Source organism: Nelumbo lutea, chromosome 6 (assembly GCF_056320005.1).
Source record: "Nelumbo lutea isolate HS-2025 chromosome 6, American lotus-T2T, whole genome shotgun sequence".
NCBI classification, from domain to species: Eukaryota; Viridiplantae; Streptophyta; class Magnoliopsida; order Proteales; family Nelumbonaceae; genus Nelumbo; species Nelumbo lutea.
This window is the reverse complement of record NC_142689.1, coordinates 20,851,168-20,873,100: the sequence shown is the minus strand read 5'-3', so window position 1 is coordinate 20,873,100 and position 21,933 is coordinate 20,851,168. Positions and strand designations below refer to the sequence as shown.

Genomic DNA, 21,933 nt, shown 5'->3' with positions numbered 1-21,933 from the left:
TCTGAGACAATTTTTCTGTACAAGGGGATAGACGATGTGAATTCCAAGAACAAGACATGTCATGTTTTGCAAGAGAGTGACCCACTTTGTTCGCTTCTCTACAAACATTCCTGAATCCACGCTTGGCCCACCACAAATATTCGTCATTTCTTGATTAAATTCAAAGTTTAAAGCAAAGTTCAAACACCAACCAAAGGACAAACCTAGTCCTCAGTATTTGACCTGTACAGGCCGATCCAAAGAGGTTAATTCCAATTTGAGGTTGAAACTAAACTATTATAAGGCGACGAAAGAGTGCTGTCTTTTTTTTTTTGTTTTTTTTCTCTGTTTCTCTTGAGAAATTTCACGTACAAGCCTATGAAATGAGTAAAACTGGTGGTGAGGGCAAGACTGGGTTTTTGAAAAATCAAAAGTGACCTGTGATATCACAAGTAGAATATGGTGGATAACTAAGATTGGTATGTGTAAATAGAGTGTAAATGATGCAAATAGAGTGTAAATAGGCGATGAAAGAGTGCTGCGTTTGGAAATGATGCAAATAGAGTGTAAATCCTGGTTCAGGGTAAATTTGTAACTTTTGTGTTTGGTAACATTACATTTATGCATTGTCAAATGACAGACCAATGTTGGTTATTGATAAAAATAAAAAAAAAACAAGACAGACCAATTCATATTTACATTGATAATAAGATGTAAAAGTACAACAATAAAAAAGAATTAAATTTGCATTCATGTGGGTTTTTGATAAAAAAACCATATGCTTCATTAGAATTTGTATTTGCATCAATTACAGCTAAAAGTTTGTTTGGTAATAAGATAAATTTGTCAGTACAAAACTAATCCAACTTTGCAATTTATATGGATCATTTTACACTATATATTTGCATTTACACTTATTTACATCATTTCCAAACGCAGCCAAAAGTTTTTGGGTATTTTAAGTGGGTTATGAAGCTTTAAGGGTACTTTAATCTTTAGGCCGTGTTTGTTTATTTGAATTATAAATAAAGAATTTAGTTAACTTTATATTCTGGTCCAATTTTGTTAGTGTTTGGATGTGGTATTGTTTTACATAGTAAATTAACGTAAAATTTCACTGTGGGCAAATTTTACATTGAGATTAGGTGAAAATTTAACACCGATGTAAAATTCCCTCTTCTCAAAATTTGATGGAAATTAGAAACTTGTATTTACACTTTTACACTGAGTCTGATGACTACCAAACAACAATAATGTAAATCTCACAAAACAACAGTTCCCTTTCACATCGTTCAGCGAACTAGAAGCCTCTTAATCAATGTTGTAAATATGTACTTACACCTTAAACAAACAACCGTAGGCCAAGTAATTTACTTTGCATGTGCATTGCCATAATCCCAGTACACGTCAGTTCAAACATGAAAGTTGAAACAATGAATGAAAATCTCAAAATGAAGCTTCACCCATCTCAACAGATTTGATGATAATGGAAAAGGCAAAAAAAAAAAAAAAAAAAAACAAAAGAAAAAGAAAAACGAGAGCATGCGCGATTGACCAATGACCACTATGTTATTGCCTAATGCATCTTAAGGTTCGTTGTGGAGGATTTGGGAATGTGAGAATCATCTGTAGCCAGACTTAGATTCTTCACTGTTTCAAACACAGAAATTCCATCCAAGTAGCATGAATGACTTAAACACACGACTGACGACTCATGTGAAGCTCGATCCTCATTTCTCTTTACAGTTTACACAAAAATGATCAGCTTTACATCTATGCAAAGTTACCTTAACCGTCATGAAAAGTATATGAAGCTTGTATTTTGAAGGTATGATCGGAAATGTTTCTAACGTTATCTCCTCGTAAGGCGCAAGGAGAAATTAAAAGCCAGTAAAAGGAATTCTGATTGTCGAAGTAATTTCTTTGACCTATCCTTTTTCCAATTATATCAACGGAGAAGCTTTCGGTTGTCTCTAATATGCACTAGTCTTCTATCTTCCAGCCTATAACCTGAAAACGAAGAAAGAAGACTCAATCAGATACTCTTCCTTTCTAATGTTGTCTCTAATATGTGTACAAAGCAGAGATATAAGGATGTCAAGATTTACAGCGGCCCAGTTGTGGAGAACGTAAATGTATGAAAAATATGATAGATAGGATGGGAGTGTAGCATGCCTTACGTGAATATTTGTTGTCGGCTACGGGATAGCTGGGGTCGTTTCATTGGTGACAGTATGAGATTTCGTAAAGTCATGGAGGGATTACTAATTCCAGCTCCGAACGGGGGACGAACACCAGCCCTTCTGTTGCCAGCATCAGCAGGAACTGGAGCTTGCTTTACTGGTGATTCGCCGGAGACATCAAAGGGGCCAGAGTTGGAATTTTTCTGCCTCGGCGCAGGCCACATATCTTCTCTTGGTCCTGGAGTGTCAGGAATGAAAATCGACCGATCTGCAACAAATAAATCAACTGGTATTTGTGGAAGAGCTTAACAAAATGGGTAACGAACTCAGCTCAGTGTCACAAAGTTAATTAAATAGCCAAAAGATACTTAATATTGATAAGCACGATTAATCACTCCCAAATGTTTAAGAAAACTTTCTACAAAAAATGACATTTTTTCTGTGACACTGAGTTAAGTTTTGAATTGTCTATTAAGGGTTACAAGAAAAACAGAATTACCTTGTCTTAGGTGATCTCTGTTATCCATCATATTAGCTGGGCTTGCAAACAAATCAGGCTCAGCTCTAGGATAGAAATTGCTAGTCGGTTGGATTGCCGATCGCTTCACTGATTCATACTCATTTCTCAATCGGTCATACATTTCATCAAGTTTTCTCTTCTGCCTGGTATTGGATAATGTTTGCGCTGTTTAGCCCAAATGCCGAACCGAACCAATAAATTCAGGGGGAGGGGGGGAGAAAAGGGTCAACTGGTGGACTTTACAAGATCAAAAAGCCATGCAGAGATTTACCTAGATTTCTCTGAAAATTTCTCTTGGAGTTCTTGCTTATCCTTGGTTAAGCTTTCAATCTCTTGTTCCATCATCTGGCATCTTTTAGCCATTTTCTGATATGCAGTGTGCACTTGCTCCAGTTTTTCAGTGAACTTTTCTTGCATTGCCTCACATTTTTGCCGGCACTGAGCTACTATTTTGCTCATCTTGTATTGCATCTCCAGCTCCTTTTGTCCAATAAAGAACGTAACACTTCGGTATGCACTTTTCATCACTGGTTTGTGTTAAGGAAGATGCATGGCCCAACAATCCAATATGTTCTTTGACCGACTCAGACAACCTCCTACTTATCTGAATGTTCTACTACTTATCTGAATGTTCTACTACAGTTTATTTTATTTTTTTTTCATATATTTAAGTATGGTCTCCCTCCCTCCCCACAACAACGGGAAAAGAATTCCAAGATCCTAAACTTTCCAAATAGGGGAGATGATTCAGACAAGTAAAAAAAGGATACATATTTGTGGAGATATTCCAGCCATAGCCATCTGCATCAGAAAATGACAAAATGTAGTGAAAATCAGATACAAAATAATAGTAAAAGCACAAAGTTCAGTGTAGTTGGAAGATTGCTTTCTTACATTTATCCATTCATCATTGGGATTGATATCCACAGGTTTCATAAGGCTGATGATTAGAATATCAGAACGGATAAGTTAAGTGGCAATCAAATCTTAGGTTGTATATGAGAAAAAGTAATTAAAAGTTTATTGTAGTTCATGTAAGCTGAAGCGCTAACAGTAAAAGAATCATATGATCTTGTGAGCAGTTGGCCTTTGGCCAATCAACCTTATATTCTCAAGAATCCCCTAGTTAATGAATGCCAAATTTCAGTAATATTTAACTTGAACGATTATGCTTCATATGTATCTTACATATGCGTTTCTGTTATGTCTTTTTTTGTTCATCATAGATGATAGAACTGCACAAAGTGGTTTCTGGAAGAATGGACTCTAGTTTTGAGATCTTTGTACTATTTAAAGTCAGAGAACCACTGTTTTAGCAACTATCCTAGAAAACATGTAAATTGAAATTATACCATGTCATGTTTTGATTAGGCAAGGATTACGAAATTCAAACATACCATGTCTGAAGTCGAAACCATGCAAACATCAAGGTTAGAAACAAAATACCTTTTAGACAGCACTTGATCACAAATGGGGCATGCTCCATCACTACTTAGGATCTTGCTAGCATCTTCCGTACCTTTTGCTCTTGTTAAAGAAAACAATCTGAAATCTATAAAAACTCCTCCAAACAGGGAAAGAAGAAACGCAGTGCATAACTAAAAACAGCATCCAATTTAATTATATCAGAATGGATACATAAGAGATGGCCACAAGTGGTCGTAATGGCGCGCCCTTCCAATTCTCTCCAGCATGCGTTGCACCTCATTTTAATCCTCTATTCCACGGAATTGGGGCTTTAGAAAGATCTAAGAGAGAACACGTCAGAAAATGAAGAATTAGAATTCCGAAATCCAAACACGGAGCAATTTCGTTCAAGAAGAAATTTTCCGTGAAGATATCCCTGGTGTTTCCACTTCCACTTTTGTGTAGTAGGTCTGAGGACAGACAAGGAAGGAACTCCTCAAGAAAAAAAAAATAAAAAATAAAAGCTTTTGAAATTGTTCCCTTGCTTGAATTAAAAATTACAGGCAATATCGTCTTCGGGAGAGAAAACTTTTGATTGATTCAATCACGGAAGAAGATAAGAGGTTAGCATATATTCACTGCAAAAGTGTGGAGTCAAATAAATAAGAAATGTTCTCGGAGCTAGATTATCCAGCACTGCGTTGTCTTAGTAAAAGCACATTAAGGAAGGGGTGAGGGTTAGAAAAGGTATAAAAATCATAAGAGACAATAAAATTATGATGAAGATTTGGAAACTCTATTTGAGAAGAGAAGCTTACAGGTCAACAATACTTTTTGCATTTGAAGAACAGCCACAAAAACCAAGATCTTCAGATAGGCGCCACAGAAAACATTAAGAAAAGCTCAATAAAATGCCAGAAATTAGGATAACTGCGACAAAATCCGCACAAATTCTCGCAGAATATCCTTTTTGTCATGTCCTGTCCAAACTTTCAGAAAAAGCTCTAATTTTTCAGAAACAGTCTAAATTCTACGAGGAGATCAAGGAAAATTAGAAAAGAACACACTAAAGCATTCCGAATAAATTCTCTCCGGGAATATGAATGCAATCCCTAATTTGAAAATTTTCAAGAGATTACAGTTAGCAGCAGCGAGTGGTTCACAAATCGTAGAAGGAGAGGAAAAATACTCTCATACCAGAGTTTCCATCAAGAAATCGAACAAAATTTACGAGGAACCCTTGAAATACTAGAAACAGTAGGAGAGGTTCTAGCAATTACGAGGATCTCACCTTCGAAGATAGTTAAAAGTCCAGGAGAAGAATCAAATTTCGACCTTTCTCTGTCGCAGATTTCAGATCAGTACCCTCGGATAGAGCTGAAAGAGGCCCAAGGAAACCCTAGAAAAGCAAACGGTTGAAATCTATTGAAATGTTGTCTCTCTGCTACTCAGTGTCGCTTTCTCCACCCTCTCTAGTCTCCACTCTTCCTTCACCCGCTGTCCCTCTCTTCTTTCAAACCGACCGGTGGGGAATCAAAATGAGAATGGGCGCCAAACAATTATATAGTGCTCCTCGCGAGACGAGTTAGGATCTAGTGCGAGCACATGTGTGCGAATCTGGGTGCTTGCCAATAAAAATTTGACACATCAGTATTCTCGTGCATGTACCTGTATAAATGATGTTCGCTCATGTGTACGGAACACAGGTGTTTGGTATGTAGCCAATATAGTTGTTCGTTGGCACTAGATCCCATGTATCCCTCAACAGGAAATAACCACCAATCTTCTGGATTCCAGGTGTCCATTGCCTAACCTACCCCACAAGTATTCCACCGTGTCCAACGTCCTTTGCGTAAGCTGACCCCACAGGTATGGCCTAATCCTTTCCAATCCTCTACGTTTCTGACTTCAGATCTGTTGATCACAACACATTATTGGGCATCTTGATGTTCCTAATGTGCGGTTGGATGAAAACTCCGTTTTTATATGGGTAATACTGGTCTGGCCGGTAGATAGAATTACTACTGATGGTGTGGTTAGTTTGCGGATGAAATGAGCATTTTGGGCTATACTATTGTAAACGGATAGGATCAGATTCGAATCCGATCCAAAATATTGTAGATCCGATCTGGGATCTCATAAATACTAATTTGAATTCAAATTTGATCAAATGGCGGATATCTGAACTAATCTGATCCGATTTAATATTTTAAAAATTAATAAATTATTAAAAGGAAAAGAAATATAACTATTTAAATAAAGAAAAAAATATAAGTATTTTTCAATTACTTTTATCAATATATATACATATTTTTATAAAAGAATAAATAATATAAAAATTACAAAGGTGCAATATAAATAACATATTTAGAAATAAATAAATAACATATATTATAGAATATATAAATAATGAAAAAATGTTAGAACAAATTGAAATGTATATTAAATTATTTTAGAACAAATTAATGATTCACGGAGAGAATCAAAAGAGAACAAATGACTTTTCAAGGTTTTTCTCCTAAAGTTGCGTTTGGTTGTAGTGCAATTTTATTTGTACTAGTACAAATGCATGCAAGGTTTTAAAAACCAACCCAAAAATAGAATTGTTGTGGCCATCGGTTTCTGGGTCAACGGTTTGATTGTTTGGGTCAAATGGTTCGAATGGTTTGATTATTAGGGCAAATATTATTACCTATTCTTAGACTTCCGGTCTTATATGAGAAAAGAGGGGCTGGTTGTTGGCTGAGCAAAAAGAAAGGAAAGGAAGAAGAGAAAGCAAAAAAAAAAATAATAATAAAGGAAAGGAAGGGGAGTAAAGAAGGAAAAAAAGGAAGGAATGAGAGAAGAAGAAGGAAGAGGAGGAGGATTTGACATTCACCGGTAACGACGATGGCGACAACAATAGAAAAATAGATCAAATCTGAGATCTGAGATTTGAGATCTGAGATCTAAGATCTAATTTCTCTTCAACATCTACCATCAACCATCTTCTTCTTCTTCGTCTTCTTCTTTATTGAATTTGGGTTTTGGGATTTAGTGATCTCAGATCTCAAATTGTTCTTGTCAGTTTCTCCCCTCTTTGATCTCCTTGCAACTTTATTAAACCGCGAACCGTTGTTTGGTCGATGGTTCGACTGCCTAGGTTAGAAGTTCTCTAACCAAGTCAATGGTTTTTGGTGCAAGAACGGGTTAGGGGTGAAATGGAACCGATTGCTTGGACGGTTTCCGGGCTGAGCAATCCGGCCGTCTGGGTTAGTGACAATTCGAAAACATTGGATGCATGGGAGTACAAATGAAAAAAAATGCAAATTTTCATTTAATTTTGTTTTGAGTTTTACTTTATTTTGCTTCATGTCTTAATTTACTTCATTTGTAGAGCAATCAAACAAAATAAGCTAAAATTTGAAACAAAAATAGGTCAAAATTTACACTCAAATCGTTTGCACTGCTATTGATGTAACCGTTTCTGGTCACGTACCAATTTTTGTGATGTATCAAAATTTATTTTGGCTAAGTACCTCGTCATTTGACCTACACCCAGGTGGCCTGTGACTCAGAGGATGATGAAGCTCCCTAGTGGTGAACTGTCTGGTGATGAGCTACTTGGTGGCGAACTGTCTGGTGATAAGCTACTTGGTGAGCTACTTGGTGACGAGCTCCCTGGTGGAGAACTGCCTGGTGACGAGCTCCCTGGTGGAGAGCTACTTGGTGACGAGCTCCCTGGTGGAGAATTGCCTGGTGACGAGCTCCCTGGAGGAGAACTGCCTGGTGACGAGCTCCCTAGTGGAGAACTGCCTGGTGACGAGCTCCCTGGTGGAGAGCTACTTGGTGACGAGCTCCCTGGTGGAGAACTGCCTGGTGACGAGCTCCCTGGAGGAGAACTGCCTGGTGACGAGCTCCCTGGTGGAGAGCTACTTGGTGACGAGCTCCCTGGTGGAGAGCTACTTGGTGACGAGCTCCCTGGTGGAGAACTGCCTGGTGACGAGCTCCCTGGTGGAGAGCTACTTGGTGACGAGCTCCCTAGTGGAGAATTGCCTGGTGATGAGCTCCCTGGTGGAGAGCTACTTGGTGATGAGCTCTCTGGTGGAGAACTGCCTGGTGACGAGCTCCCTGGTGGAGAGCTACTTGGTGGTGAGCTCCCTGGTGTAGCGCAATCCGACTGCCCTCTACATGAGGTGATCTCCTCTCCTTTGTAGGCGGCGGGAGCTAAGGGACCTGTGAGAACTCCATCCTTTCCTCCTCTTTGTAGGCGGCGGGAGTTGAGGGACCTACGAGAACTGAATCAGAGGAACCGTGGGTGTTTACCCGGCGGGGACTCTCCGATGCCTAAGTTAGCATTCTGATTGCAGAGAGCTTGGAGAGAAATGAGAGAGCTAGAGAGCAGGGATTACCTCCATTTTTCCATTCCCTACCCCTTGGCTTTGAGGGTCGGAGTCCTTATATAGTGGTGCCCAGTCACATCAGGCATAACTGCCACTACCCAAGCCATTACTGCCAGGACTGAGGTGACAGGTGCAGGCTACTGCTGCAGGGTACGGACTCGTCAGGCGTGCCATGCTTTTCAGAGACGGCAGGCACGCCGCCTGGCAAGAGATGTGGGCGCTGCCACCAGATCTGTCAGGTACAGTTGTCATGTAGGAGATCTTCTTGCGATATGCCAAAGTATTCTTCTGTATTGAGCTACCCTACAAGTGGCGAGCTACTCGGGGGAGCTATGCCGAGCTGCTTGTGGCGAGCTCTACCAAGCTACCTGGCTCCTTGGCGAGCTACCGAGCACGTAGGGTATTCACGCTGAATTTTATCAGTGGGCGTCTTATGGGTTGCCAGGTTGGGGAGGTCGGGTCGTGTGCCAGGCTGATCCAGGTCGGCTAGGTCGGATCATGTGCCGAGCTGATCCAGGTCGGCTAGGTCGGCCAGGTTGGATCATGTGCCAGGCTGATCCAGGTTGGCCAGGTCGCGCAGGCCGCGTGCAGGCCACGCCAGGCCACCCACAAGCTGCACCAAGCCGGTGCCCAGGTGGGACACCAACTTGGTAAGTTGTTGCCTGGGTGTCTCCTAGTTGTCACAAGATGCCACGTGTCGCAATTTCACTGGAGGGACAAATCTGCCCTCATCATTTGCCCCCCACTCCCGAGCTGAGAGTAACTTAGTGAAGGGAGTATTCTTCTTTTGGCCTATAAGTCGACGAGCTAGTAAGTGCCGATCCAATTCCTTAGGCCTTGAGAGTCGTATGTATGTGCAAGCTATCTACAAGTAGCGAGCTGCCTTTAAGGTGAGGAGGTCTCCACTAGTTCAGTAGTGTAGCCCTTAGGCTATGGGGGCAACTTATACTTCACTTTTTGCTGATTTTGCCCATGCTGAGGAAGCAATGGGGTATTTAGCAATAATGCGGCCCGTAGACTTTGCCAATGCCGAAGAGGCGACGAAGTCTTAAGCAGTAATGTGGCTCGTAGGCTTTGCCTGTGAGGTGCCGAGCTACCTGTGAAGTGTCGGGCTGACCAGGTGCCGAGCTACCTATGAGGTGCCGAGCTGACCAGGTGCCGAGCTACCTGAGGTGTCAGGCTGACCGGGTGCCAAGTTGCCTGCGAGGTGCCAAGCTACTAGTGAGGTTCCGAGTTGACCAGGTGCCGAGCTGACCAAGTGCCGAGCTACCTGCAAGGTGCCGAGCTGACCAGGTGCCAAGCTACCAATAAGGTGTTGAGCTACCTGTAAGGTGCCGAGCCGATCAGGTGGGTGCCTTGGAGCTATGATTGCACTGCATCAGCTTCGTAATGCCGGTCACCCACTCCTACAAGAAGCTACTAGGAGCTCGACCTTTGGGGGCAGCACTACTAACTTTAGGTCGCCAGCTCACACGGGAGCCTTGGAAGGCTCGACCAGTAAGGGCACCTATGTAGTCTGTTGGCCGCCAACTCCCGCAGAAGCCACAAAGAGCTCATCTTTGTAGGGGGGACCTTGCGAAGAGGACTGGTGAGACTTTAACTGAATTGAAAGTAAACTTAGTCTGTTAGCTACATGCGTAGTCTTTGAGTTCATAAAAAATGTAAACTATAAAGCGAGAGCTTCAATTTCTAAAAAGTGAGGACTTAGCTTTCTGGGAGAAGAGGACTTAGCTTTTGTAAGATGAGAACTTAGCTTTTGTAGGATGAGAACTTAGCTTTTTGTAGTGTGTTCCCACAGACGATGCCAATTGATGTAACCGTTTCTGGTCACGTACCAATTTTTGTGTTGTATCAATTTTTTTTTTGCCTAAGTACCTCGTCATTTGACCTACTCCCAGGTGGCCTGTGACTCAGAGGATGATGGAGCTCCCTAGTGGCGAACTGCCTGGTGATGAGCTACTTGGTGAGCTACTTGGTGATGAGCTCCTTTGTGGAGAACTACTTGGTGACAAGCTCCCTGGTGGAGAACTGCTTGGTGACGAGCTCCCTGGTGGAGAGCTACTTGGTTATGAGCTCCTTGGTGGAGAACTACCTGGTGACGAGCTCCCTGGTGGAGAACTGCCTGGTGACGAGCTCCTTGGTGGAGAGCTACTTGGTGACGAGCTCCCTGGTGGAGAACTGCCTGGTGACGAGCTCCCTGGTGGAGAGCTACTTGGTGATGAGCTCCCTGGTGGAGAACTGCCTAGTGACGAGCTCCCTGGAGGAGAGCTACTTGGTGACGAGCTCCCTAGTGGAGAACTGCCTGGTGACGAGCTCCCTGGTGGAGAGCTACTTGGTGATGAGCTCCCTGGTGTAGCGCAACCCGACTACCCTCTGCATGAGGTGATCTCCTCTCCTTTGTAGGCGGCGGGAGCTGAGGGACCTGCGAGAACTGAATCAGAGGACCCGAGGGTGTTTACCCAGCGGGGACTCTCCGATGCCTAAGTTAGCATTCTGATTGCAGAGAGCTTGGAGAGAAATGAGAGAGCTAGATAGCAGGGATTACCTCCATTTTTCCATTCCCTCCCCCTTGGCTTTGGGGGTCGGAGTCCTTATATAGTGGTGCCCAGTCACTTCATGCGTAACCGCCACTGCCCAAGCCATTACTACTCGGACTGAGGTGACAGGTGTAGGCTGCTGCTGCAGGGTATGGACTCGTCAGGCGTGCCATGCTTTTCAGAGACGGCAGGCACGACGCCGCCTGGCAAGAGGTGTGGGCGCTCCCACCAGATCTGTCAGGTACGGTTGTCAGGTAGGAGATCTTCTTGCGATACGCCAAACTACTCTTCTGTATCGAGCTACCCTACAAGTGGCGAGCTACCCGGGGGAGCTATGCCGAGCTCCTTGGGCTATGCTGAGCTGCTTGTGGCGAGCTCTGCTGAGCTACCTGGCACCTTGGCGAGCTCTTTGGTGAGCTACCGAGCTCCTTGGTGAGCTACCGAGCTTGTGGGGTATGCATGTTGAGTTTTATCGGTGGGCGTCTTATGGGTTGCCAGGTCGGGTCGTGTGCCAGGCTGATCCAGGTCGGCTAGGTTGGCCAGGTTGGATCATGTGTCGGGCTGATCCAAGTCGGCTAGGTCGGCCAGATCGGATCATGTGCCAGGCTGATCCAGGTCGGCCAGGTCGCGCAGGCCGCGTGCAGGCCGCGTGCAGGCTGCGCGCCAGGCCTTGTGCAGGCCGTGCCAGGCCGGTGCCCGGGTTGGACACCAACTTGGTAAGTTGTTGCCTGGGTGTCGCCTAGTTGTCATGAGGTGCCACGTATCACAATTTCACTGGAGGGCCAAATCTGCCCTCATTAGCTATAGTTTTGCATTAGTGCAAATTTATTTGCATTACAATCAAACACAACCTAAGGCTCTTTTTGGAAGGAGTACAAGTACAAAAACAAATATGTAGAGTGCAAACTGTACATATTTGTATTTGTATTCTTTCCAAACTGAGCGTAAGGATAAATTCTTTTTAGCTTAGAATCTCTTTACACTACTTTCTCTCATTCTTTCTTTCTTTTTTTTCTCTTTTAACTTAATACTTTCTAGCTCAATGCACTTAAATTTTTCATCTCAAATTCATCACATGAATCAAAATTAGAGATCTTGTGACCATTATAGAGCCAGTGAGAGGGGTTGAAAGTATTCATAGAAATGTATAGAACATATTTCTTAAAATGTTAAAAGCTTACCAGAAGAGGAAAGAGTCATTAAGCCTTCAAATAGTCGACTATGACAATAAAATAGTTGATTGCTTCAATCCTGTTAGAAGTAAGTAGTCGACTATAATGCTCAAATAGTCCCTATTACTCGTAGTCGACTAGTTAATGCACCATGTTCTTTCTGGACTGTTAGACTTAGTTGAATATTGCCATTTCATTAATTGACTAGTAGTTGGAGGTAATGTGACATCAGACTTGTCAAACGCAGTCAACTAATGCCTTATGGACAATCAATTGTTGATTATGTCCAACTTTAGAAAACAAAAGTGGGCGACTCCGTGGCCTTCCCTACTTAGAAATTCTTTAGGTAAATCCATTATAAAGTTTGAGGAAAGCCTAACCACCTTTTTCAACTTATTCATTGATCTCTAAGGTTTTGGTAAGACTGAGGTAGGTCTTAGTTAAGTCTATACTAGTGTATATTGCAATTGATTACGTCAAGTAGTAGAAGGTAAAACAATTGTAGGATTCTAGAGCTTTATGTCTTCTTCTTCTTGTTCATGGTAGCATAGTTTCATGCTTGGAGAGAGTTTGGTTCATCATTTGATATAGTTGCGTGTTTGTCTCAGTTCATCATTGTTTTCATATATAGTTGTATATTAGTCTTATAGAATATTAATATTCTCAATGAGTTTGTTATCATCAAAACACATATGGTCAACATGTTCAAATGAGAATTGGATAATTTAAATCACAACTACAAGGGAGATCCAATGGTAAGGAACATGCTCAAATGAGCAACTAATGGGAGTAATGAAGCTCTAATGGAAAACTGCATGTTCAAATTAGCAACAAAGATATAATATTGCAGTCACACTTAAAAAATTCAACGGTGTGAAGAATGGAGATCCAATGACAAGATACATGTTAAAATAGCAAAAAAGATATACTCATTCGGCCACATAAAAAATTCAACAATGGGATGTGGGAACAATGGTGAACCAGTAGCAAGATACATGCTCAAAAAAGAGGAGTATAGATATACTTGGACCTGTTCAAGGGTTGGATTAGGGTCGGGCTTTGTTTCCATCGGGCCTAGGTCTTGAGCCTGAGCTCAACCAAAAATTTGAAAATGATTTTTTTTTGTTTAATAAAAAAGTGTTTTATTTATATTTAAAATAAATATTGAAACTTACATGTTCCTACTAGCGGTGACATTTGTAGGGCTCCAAACTATTGCAAAAAAAAAAAAAAAGTATGAAAACGGATGATACTAAGGCTGTGTTTGGTTGCAGTGCAATTTTATTTGCACTAGTGTAAATGTATGGGAGTGCAAATGAAAAAAATGCAAATTTTTCGTCTAATTTTATTTGGGGTTTTACTTTATTTTGCTTCATGTTTTAATTTACTCTATTTATATTGCAATCAAACAAAATAAGCTAAATTTTGAAACAAAAATAGGTAAGAATTTACACTTAAATCATTTGCACTGTTATAATTTTGCATCAGTACAAATTTATTTGCATTGCAACCAGGCACAACCTAATGGTATAATAAAATGGATAGAATAAAGGAAGCATGTTTAGAATGGTTTCGCAAATGGTCGTGAAAATCTAACCTATTTGTGGTGTCGACGATGATGAGCAATACAAGAAGATGTGGGTCATTTACTATTACGCGCTCTTAACTTCTAAGAAATGTCACTTTGTCACCTAAGTTTCTATTTTCTTGCTATATACATTCTTTCCACCATTTTTTCTAATGAGTGAGACCATCCTATCATGCAGTGTGGTTTCATAATCCCTTATTCAACTTGCCCAAGTCAAGACTCAAGAGTCGAGTTTGAAGGAAAAATAGGAAAAGGAGGGGAAATGTAAGGATACCTTTACAAATCTTGTATAGATTTCTTTATGTTTTTTTTCCTTTTTCTATCTTTTCCTTCAAACCAAATATAGCCTAAGGGGATGTTCTTTTTTTGAATTTGGAGAGGGGGAAAGTTGGTCAATGGGGTTTTGGTTCCCATTGATCAAGAATTTCATGTTATTTTTTCAGCTTTATGTGGGGATCAGGGAAAGTTTATTTTCTTGGGTATAATTTACCCAAGGAAAGTGATACCCATCTCCTAAGTGGGTAAATAACTTTCCCATATAGGGGGAAAGTTGCCAACATTTGAATGGGACAAAAATGCCCCTTTTGGTAGTGGATTTCTATGGCTAAATTGGTCATTGCCTTATTTACCTGAGAAATAAAAGAACATGGGTAAATGCACTTACCTGGGTAAGTATTTCCCAGGAAAAACTTACCCAGGTAATTGCATTTACTCGGGTAAACAACTTACCGAAAGGCGAATGGGGCCTAAATGAAAAATTAAAAAGAGAAAGTCGAGTTGGGTGTAATTTGCCTACTACTGGTAAGGAAGGGGATGGATTCACTAGCTAAGAATGAGCCGTTGAACTCCATATCATATAAAGCCTTCCATAGATTCGATGAGCAATAAGACTGAAGTGAGGAGATGATTTGAATAATTTGCGAGGAGACCAAGTGTTTGTTTGTAACCATTGCTGTTGCTCCAGAAAACGGCACCACATCAGCGCCATGTAGGAAAAAACGTTCTTGCAAAAAATAGCCATATGTTTGGAACCGTTTTTTCCATAGAAAATGGTGCTCCAAGCCACGCCTTGGAAATCAGGAAGGCATGGCTTGGAGCAAAGCTAAATTTGGCATTTCTTGGAGCTGCAGCCCGTTGCTGCCAACATGGCAGTGATGTGGCAGTGGATAATGAGTTGAAGTGCAGAAAACATTTCCTAGAGCATTAGTACCAAACAGACAAAGTTGTTGTTGCTCCAGGAAACGTCCTATCTGGTAGCAACAATTCCGAACAAAAAAAAAGGGAGAAAACAGTACTCCAAGCCACACATCAGCTGCAATTGCAGCAAAGCTTTTCCAACATCTTTTAACTTTTATGTAGTTGGTCAAAGGGTCAACTTGAATTTTTGAAAAATTGAACATTATATTTGTATTTTTTGTTAGAAAAATCGACAAAAGAGAGGTATTTGAACCATTTTTTGAAATAATAGGGAGGATTTTTGTTAGGGTCAAAACGTAAGAGAGGTTTATAGAATTGTTAAAAAGCCTATTGGGGTCTTTATAAATTTTCTGAATGATATTACTATGTTTTTTTGGGCGAAAAAAAAGGATCAAAAGCAAAAAGCTAGAGATTCATGAATAACAAGAAAGCAAGGTTTTTAAAACCGACACGGATAATGAACCGGTCAGGAGTCCAGTTCCTTGGTTAACGGTTGGGCCATTCTGACAAAAAAATTAAAAATTAGTCAAAACCGTTGAATGGTTCGAACAGTTCAACCGCCTGCATCAGAGGTTTGTTTACCAAATCAATGTTTTTGGCAAAAATCTGGTTTGGTGAAAAACGAAACCAGTCACCTAACCAGTTCCCAGTTTTTCCAGTTTGATTGTTTGGTCTGATCCGGTTTTGAAAACCATGAAAGAAAGTCTAGAAAAATTTTCTTTTTTAATCCATGCAATTTTTAAACTATCAAATAGAAACTCTACTTTCCCCAAAAAATCTTCCTAAAATCTCTCTCTCTCTCTCTCTCTCTCTCTCCCCCACACGTTCCAATAACCTACATGGTGTTTGGAAGCGTGGGCGCATTTTGGGACCGATTATCAAGAAAAAATGCCCATTCTTTCAAGACCCGTTTTTTCACAAAAAACACGCTTCTGCCACGTAGGCAATGAACAACACTATGTTGTTTGGTAAGGTGATTTTCATCACCGTTTTTCATGTATGTGCTGACAGGTAAGGACCACATAGGATACACATCAGTCAACTGTTGGGGGAAACGGTTCATTGATTTTTGAGGTTCTGATTTAGCATTTCATGCATCGGTGGGGTCTCGATTTTTGAGGCATGCCTGACTTTTTAATAATCGGTTGAACCAAACAATGAGATACATGGGCATTTGTTGAAAGGCCTATGTGGATTCGACGTGGCATCATTTTTTTTGAAAAATGGCCACGGTTCCAAACATCCCCCTAAATAATCTAATATCCTAAAATTTCTCCTAAACAACCTCCCCACTATCCCCAGCTTTCTTCTAAGTAATCTCTAATTCTTATTTATCTTCTCCCCCACTTTTTATCTACATCTATCTAAAGAAAGTTTGAATTAAAAATTTAAGAATTATTTAAATATTCTAACAAAATTATATAATAACTTTAAAATGTTTATTAAAAAGATGAAAAATAATTATAATCGATTCAATAATATTTGTATTATTAATAATTATATATTTTTACAAAATTCATCACGAAATTATGTACAAAACAATATAAATTATGAATTTCTAGATTATTCAATCTAAATGTTATTCAAATAATAAAAATCTAACATTAAAAAATGAAATACTATTTAAATATTTCAATTACTAAATATCTTAAATAAAAAAATATTCAATAGTTACTGAATAACTTTCAATTATAATAAATAGATTAAGATTTTAATTATTTAGTTAAAAAACTAAATATTTTAAATAAATAAACATTTAACATAACTAGATTTTAAATAGTTAAAATAAAAAAATTATGTATTAATAGTACTATAATTTTATGGATTATTAAATTCAACAAGTAATTAATATCTTAAAATTTAAATAATGATATTATTTTAATAAATAAATAATATGGTAAATAACTAATTTCATTTATACCAATTAATAATTCTAGAAAATAACTTTCATAAAACTAATGTTTATTAATAATAATTTAAAAAACTTAATCTGTATTTATTATATATTTATATATACTAAAATTAATATTTATTGTATTTTAGTAATTATTTATTGTTTTTTGTGATAAATATATTGTTAATAATTATGTATAAATTATTTTTGTTTTGTTATTTAATAGAAAATATTCAATAATTATTGGAGTTTAAGCTATTGTTATTTATCTTTTTAAATTTAATTTATTGTGTATTTTTGCTATAAAATTTTAATAATTATTGGAGATTAAACTATTGTTCACGGGTTGGTTAGGTTCAGTTGTAGGCTGTTTGGCCGACCAAATCAACCTGGTTAGGTTGGGGAGTTGGTCACTCAGGTTATGTCAGTTTGGGTCAATTTTCGGTTTGGTCGGTTGGTTCAATAATTAAATTTAAAAATTAATTTTAAGTTTAAAAAAAATTACAATGACGTTATTAAAAAATTAAAAATTAAATTTATGATATGGAATATTTTAGCATAAGAAATATTGGAAATTTTCACTTTTCCTATTAAAAAGTATATTTAAAATATAAAATATTAATATATATCTATGGTCGGATTGCTCAATTTTAGTTAATTTACAAATGGCCAAAGCGAAACCGATCCAACCCAGTCATGTTGGGAAAGTGTTGAAAAAGCCGATTGGAAATATAGAAATTGGGTTGGTCAGTTTCATTAGTTTGATTAGGAATGGAAACGGGGCGGGGCAGAGACGAGGAGCCTCTCCCCATCCCTGTCCCTACAAAAATCCTCATCCCCGTCTCCACGGGGATCCCCTCTCCCCGTCATTCTTTATAATATCAACCATTATATATATTTTATTTTATTTAAAAAATAAAAATAAAATAATTAAAATTTATAATCCTATTAGAAAAGATTCAAACATATTCAACCATATTTTAAAAAATATTAACATATAGATGCATGTGTACATATATATAAACATATGTATATTTATACATATATATTAGTAGGGATCCCATGGGGATTGGGGTCCCTACGGGGTAGGGAGTGCTCTCCCCATCCCGTCAACAGGGATGAAAATTTCCCCATCTTTATCCCTAGGGGAAAGTCATCCCCATGATCCCCACAAAAATCAACGAAATTGGAAAAATTGCCATCCCTAAATTTGATGAGAACAACTCTATCTAAAATTAATAATTATTATTTTTTTATATTATAAAAATATTAAGAATAATATATAAAATATAAAAAAAAATATTAATTATTATATAAAACAATTGTATACTCTATACAATTAACACATTTCTCACAAAACACATACCTGTAATTAATTATTGGCGAATAAAACTTTTTACGTCACCTCTTACTCGCTTTGGGCAAAAAAGTCAACGTGGCACCTCGAATCTCGAATTTGTCTCGTGCATTACAGTCAAAATCAACGGCATTAAGGAAAAAAAACTAATGCAACTACAGTGGCCACACCAATCCAACAGCACCACGTGGCTAATTAATGAAAGTAAAAGAAATCCATTCAAGCTAAAGCTATGAAGCTAGTGCGCGCCCTCGGTTTTTCAGGTTTTCACATACACCTTCCATCGCGTTATATACAAGCATCAAGCCAACAGCCAAAAAGAAAAGAAGTCATTTGAGTCCTTTCTTTCTCTCAATTCTTTGTCTTTCTTTTCTGCTACTGGAATCTCGATGACGACGATGGCGAAGCTAGCGTTATGGATGTGCGTGGTAGTGGTCGGGCTTGCTCTCCCGGCGGCGGCCTTGTTTCCGGCCGGCGGGAATCCGTGGGAGGCGTTCATGTATCCGTATCGGCCTGGCTACGGCAACGGAGGGATGGGGCACATGTATCGGAATCAGGCTACGCAGTCTGAGATGCCGCATCACTGCAGAGAGACTCCCAAAGCTTACATCTACACCTTACAAATTTCTGGTATGAACTTCTCTCTCCTCTTGTTCTTGTTTTACTTTGAAGGCTTGTATGAGTGGAGATGGGCCAATAGGTATCGTATCGATGGCTTACCGATACCTTAAATCGATTCCTCCAAATCGATTTCAAAAAAAAAAAATAAAACTTAAAAAAAAAAATGTACCAACACACCCGTGTCGATATTTAGAACATTGGATCGGATTTCATGCTTTAGGCCTGGCCCATTGTTGGGTGCACTTCTTATCCATCCGGCCATCCCGGTGGTCGAGGGTCAGGATTCGATCCATGTCCTGTCCGGTTAAATGGATGTCATTTGATTCATGTGCTGACCTGTTTGAATTAGAGCACAGGATCCAGCTCTCTATGCTATATATAATCGGATCGGATCAGATCAAACGAAGAAGAGATATGGACCTGGATCAAATCTACCTAGATTTGATTCCAATCCAACTATTATTCGAATTTGAATCAATTTATATCTATTGCACTACTAGGGTGATTTGGGGCCTCGACTCTGGATGGAATGGAATTAGGGTGGATAAGGATTCAATGCAATTATACATGGATCTGATTTTTGAAGATCCAGACCCAGTTACATTGAATTTTGATTCAATCTTTTCAATCGAGACATTTTCAATTTTTTTCTTGTTTGTCGAGAAGGGATGAGAAATCGTGTGATGCCAATTAGTGCGACCCCAATGAAAAAGAAAAAGTCAAGGGAAAAAAAGTATCGAGCCTTTTGACTGAAGCACCATTGTCGATTCTCATTGTCTCCCTGCATCTACAACGGTCAAGTCTCTGGTGACGTTCCCGACGATATCCGACCAAGGTAAGACCCATGACCACTAACGTTTGGCGGTTATTTTTATTCCGTTTTTGGGTGTCATCGATCTCCTCATGCCGCCAAGAAGAAACGGGCAAACGGTGGCATTGGTGTTTTTAGGCTTCGACGACCTCTCCCTTTTAATGGGTTTTCATCTGCATCGGTGGACGTGGCCTTGGTGTTCTCTCTCTCAATCTCTCTTTTTTTTTTCTTTGATTTTTGTTGCCGTTTTAGGGCGCTGGCAATATCAGGTTGCCCCTGTTTTGGACGCCATTGATGCCGGCGGTGTCTAGTGCATGTAGATGGGATTCCTTTAAGATCTACTAATATATTTGATTTCTTGTAGCTTTCTCCACCATATTTTGTAGATCGAAGGCTGATTCTGAGTTCTTTATCGCTAATGTTGAGCTTTCATGCTTTTCAAGCCTTAGAAAGAGTTTTTGAAGAACATCATCAGAACCTTCTAGGCGTACCTAACAAACCAAACATAGGACACCCCAGTTTCTCATCCCATCCCTTCCCATCTTTTCCTTTCTCAGACCAATTTTCTTAAAAAACAAACGGACCATTAGGAGAAGTATTTCACTAAAATTTACCCAAGAGCTTTGAAAATCTATACACAACCCTGACATAGTTTGAAAAGTGGTAAGCAGCTCTGATTTAATTGAGGTCCCGTTTGATTTGAGGGGATAAGGGTCTGAAGTCAAAATAGAATGGGCCAATGAGAATCCTATTTTCATTCCTGGTGGAATAACATTCCCCCATTTGAGGGAAGGTTATTCTGTCCTCCCTTCCTTAAAAATGAAATCCCATTTCTGAACCAAACAGACTATGAGAACAGGCTTTTTTGATTCAAATTCGGAATGATTCCATCTCAATTCCAATTGCAAACCAAACGGGCTCTTAATTACTCCTTGCATCATTTTCTATGGAATTGATAGGATGTATTTAAGGCACTACATGTTATCCTTAATAGCCATTTTATTTCTTCAATTTTGTAATTATCATCATAGGTGTAAAGAAAGAGGATGTGAAAGTCGAGGTTGGGGAAGGGTTTCTGATAATCAAATGTGAGGAGAAGAAATACGAGAAGGAAAAGGGTGAGCTCCACTGGTCGCATGGACAGTTTTGGAAGCAAATCCCACTCGCAGAAGATGCTGAAGGAGACGACTTTCACTCAGATATATCTGATGGTATCCTCACCATTACTGTTCCTAGGCATTCTCATAGGAAAATGCTTTAAATGCTACCAGATTAACAACTCACTACAGCAATAAAGGTTGTATGGCGTTGGACATAATATACGAGCACGCTAGGGTGCTTTTGCTTTTTTAACTCCATGTAAATAAATAAATAATTCGATGTGGGGTCACAAAACATCTACAGTTTTAATTTAAATGGTGGTGATGATGATGTTGTCTACGTAATGCTTATATTGATATCAACTTAGTAAGATAGTATAGTAGTTTCTTGTGGGAGGTGAGAAAATGGGTAGGTTCTACCAGGAATCAAATAGAATTGATCTGGATTTGGTCTTGAATCAATTGTATCATGTTGGATAGGGTTTGGTTTTAAATTCTTGGAACTGATCTCATTCATGTCGGTTTTAAGGTGTAGGATTTATCCCTGTCCGAACCGACCTGATGAACCAGTCTTGGTTGGTCTTGGTGGAATAGACTTTGTTGGAACTTGGCTTAGAACTGAACTTGCCTTGAAATAAACCCCATCATACTTTTGGGGATGTGAAGATTTGAATCCAAACATTTAGGGTTACAAATGCCATGATCATTGAGTTACTTAAATGATTTGATCATTTATTTTCATTTTAATATTTGAATATATACGATAAGTAGTGTAAAAGGCAACGTTTATAAAATTTAAATTTAATTTATGAATTTTTAACCATATAGTGATAATCTACATATAAATTTATCCAATTTAATCAATAAAGATAATATAAGTTTTAAACTATATTATATTTATTAAAAATCAAGTTTTTAAAGAACATGCTTTTTATTTGTGAAGAAGAAGAGTAAAGAAAGTACACGTCATATGGATAGACCCTAGAACCGACTTTCATAGGGTAGGTTCTCGGTTTTGCCATGAAACCGAACGGGACCAGCCATGCTCACCCCTAGTTTTTATGGTTTTTGCTATAAATTTTTGCAGAATTGCTTATAGAGACACCCAAACCTATTCTCTCATATTATATCTCTGAAACAAGGTGCTTTTATCAAAGGTCGCTTCATTGGTGATAACATTTTTAT

The 21,933-nt window shown here is 39.1% G+C and overlaps 2 protein-coding genes across 9 annotated transcripts; one reads left to right on the top strand and one right to left on the bottom strand.

The window, feature by feature from the left end:
- Positions 1 to 1,327: 1,327 nt before the first annotated feature.
- On the bottom strand, positions 1,328 to 5,624 carry HEI10 (RING/U-box superfamily protein). 8 transcript variants are annotated; one of them, XM_088948774.1, is made up of 9 exons: positions 5,381 to 5,624; positions 4,321 to 4,430; positions 4,129 to 4,201; positions 3,577 to 3,622; positions 3,453 to 3,483; positions 2,954 to 3,209; positions 2,662 to 2,825; positions 2,160 to 2,448; positions 1,328 to 1,989 (listed from the first exon to the last, which is right to left on the bottom strand). In XM_088948774.1, the coding sequence occupies exons 2-9, from the start codon at positions 4,388 to 4,390 to the stop codon at positions 1,983 to 1,985; spliced, it is 936 nt and encodes a 311-aa protein (XP_088804900.1). In that variant the 5' UTR covers positions 4,391 to 4,430; positions 5,381 to 5,624; the 3' UTR covers positions 1,328 to 1,982. The 8 variants fall into 8 exon arrangements, with proteins under 8 accessions (XP_088804900.1, XP_088804903.1, XP_088804905.1 ...); XM_088948777.1 differs by having other exon boundaries at positions 2,160 to 2,430; XM_088948779.1 differs by having other exon boundaries at positions 2,160 to 2,400.
- A 12,838-nt stretch (positions 5,625 to 18,462) lies between these two features.
- On the top strand, positions 18,463 to 21,088 carry LOC148847828 (16.9 kDa class I heat shock protein 1-like). The gene is made up of 2 exons (XM_088950696.1): positions 18,463 to 18,846; positions 20,680 to 21,088. The coding sequence occupies exons 1-2, from the start codon at positions 18,606 to 18,608 to the stop codon at positions 20,907 to 20,909; spliced, it is 471 nt and encodes a 156-aa protein (XP_088806822.1). The 5' UTR covers positions 18,463 to 18,605; the 3' UTR covers positions 20,910 to 21,088.
- Positions 21,089 to 21,933: the final 845 nt, after the last annotated feature.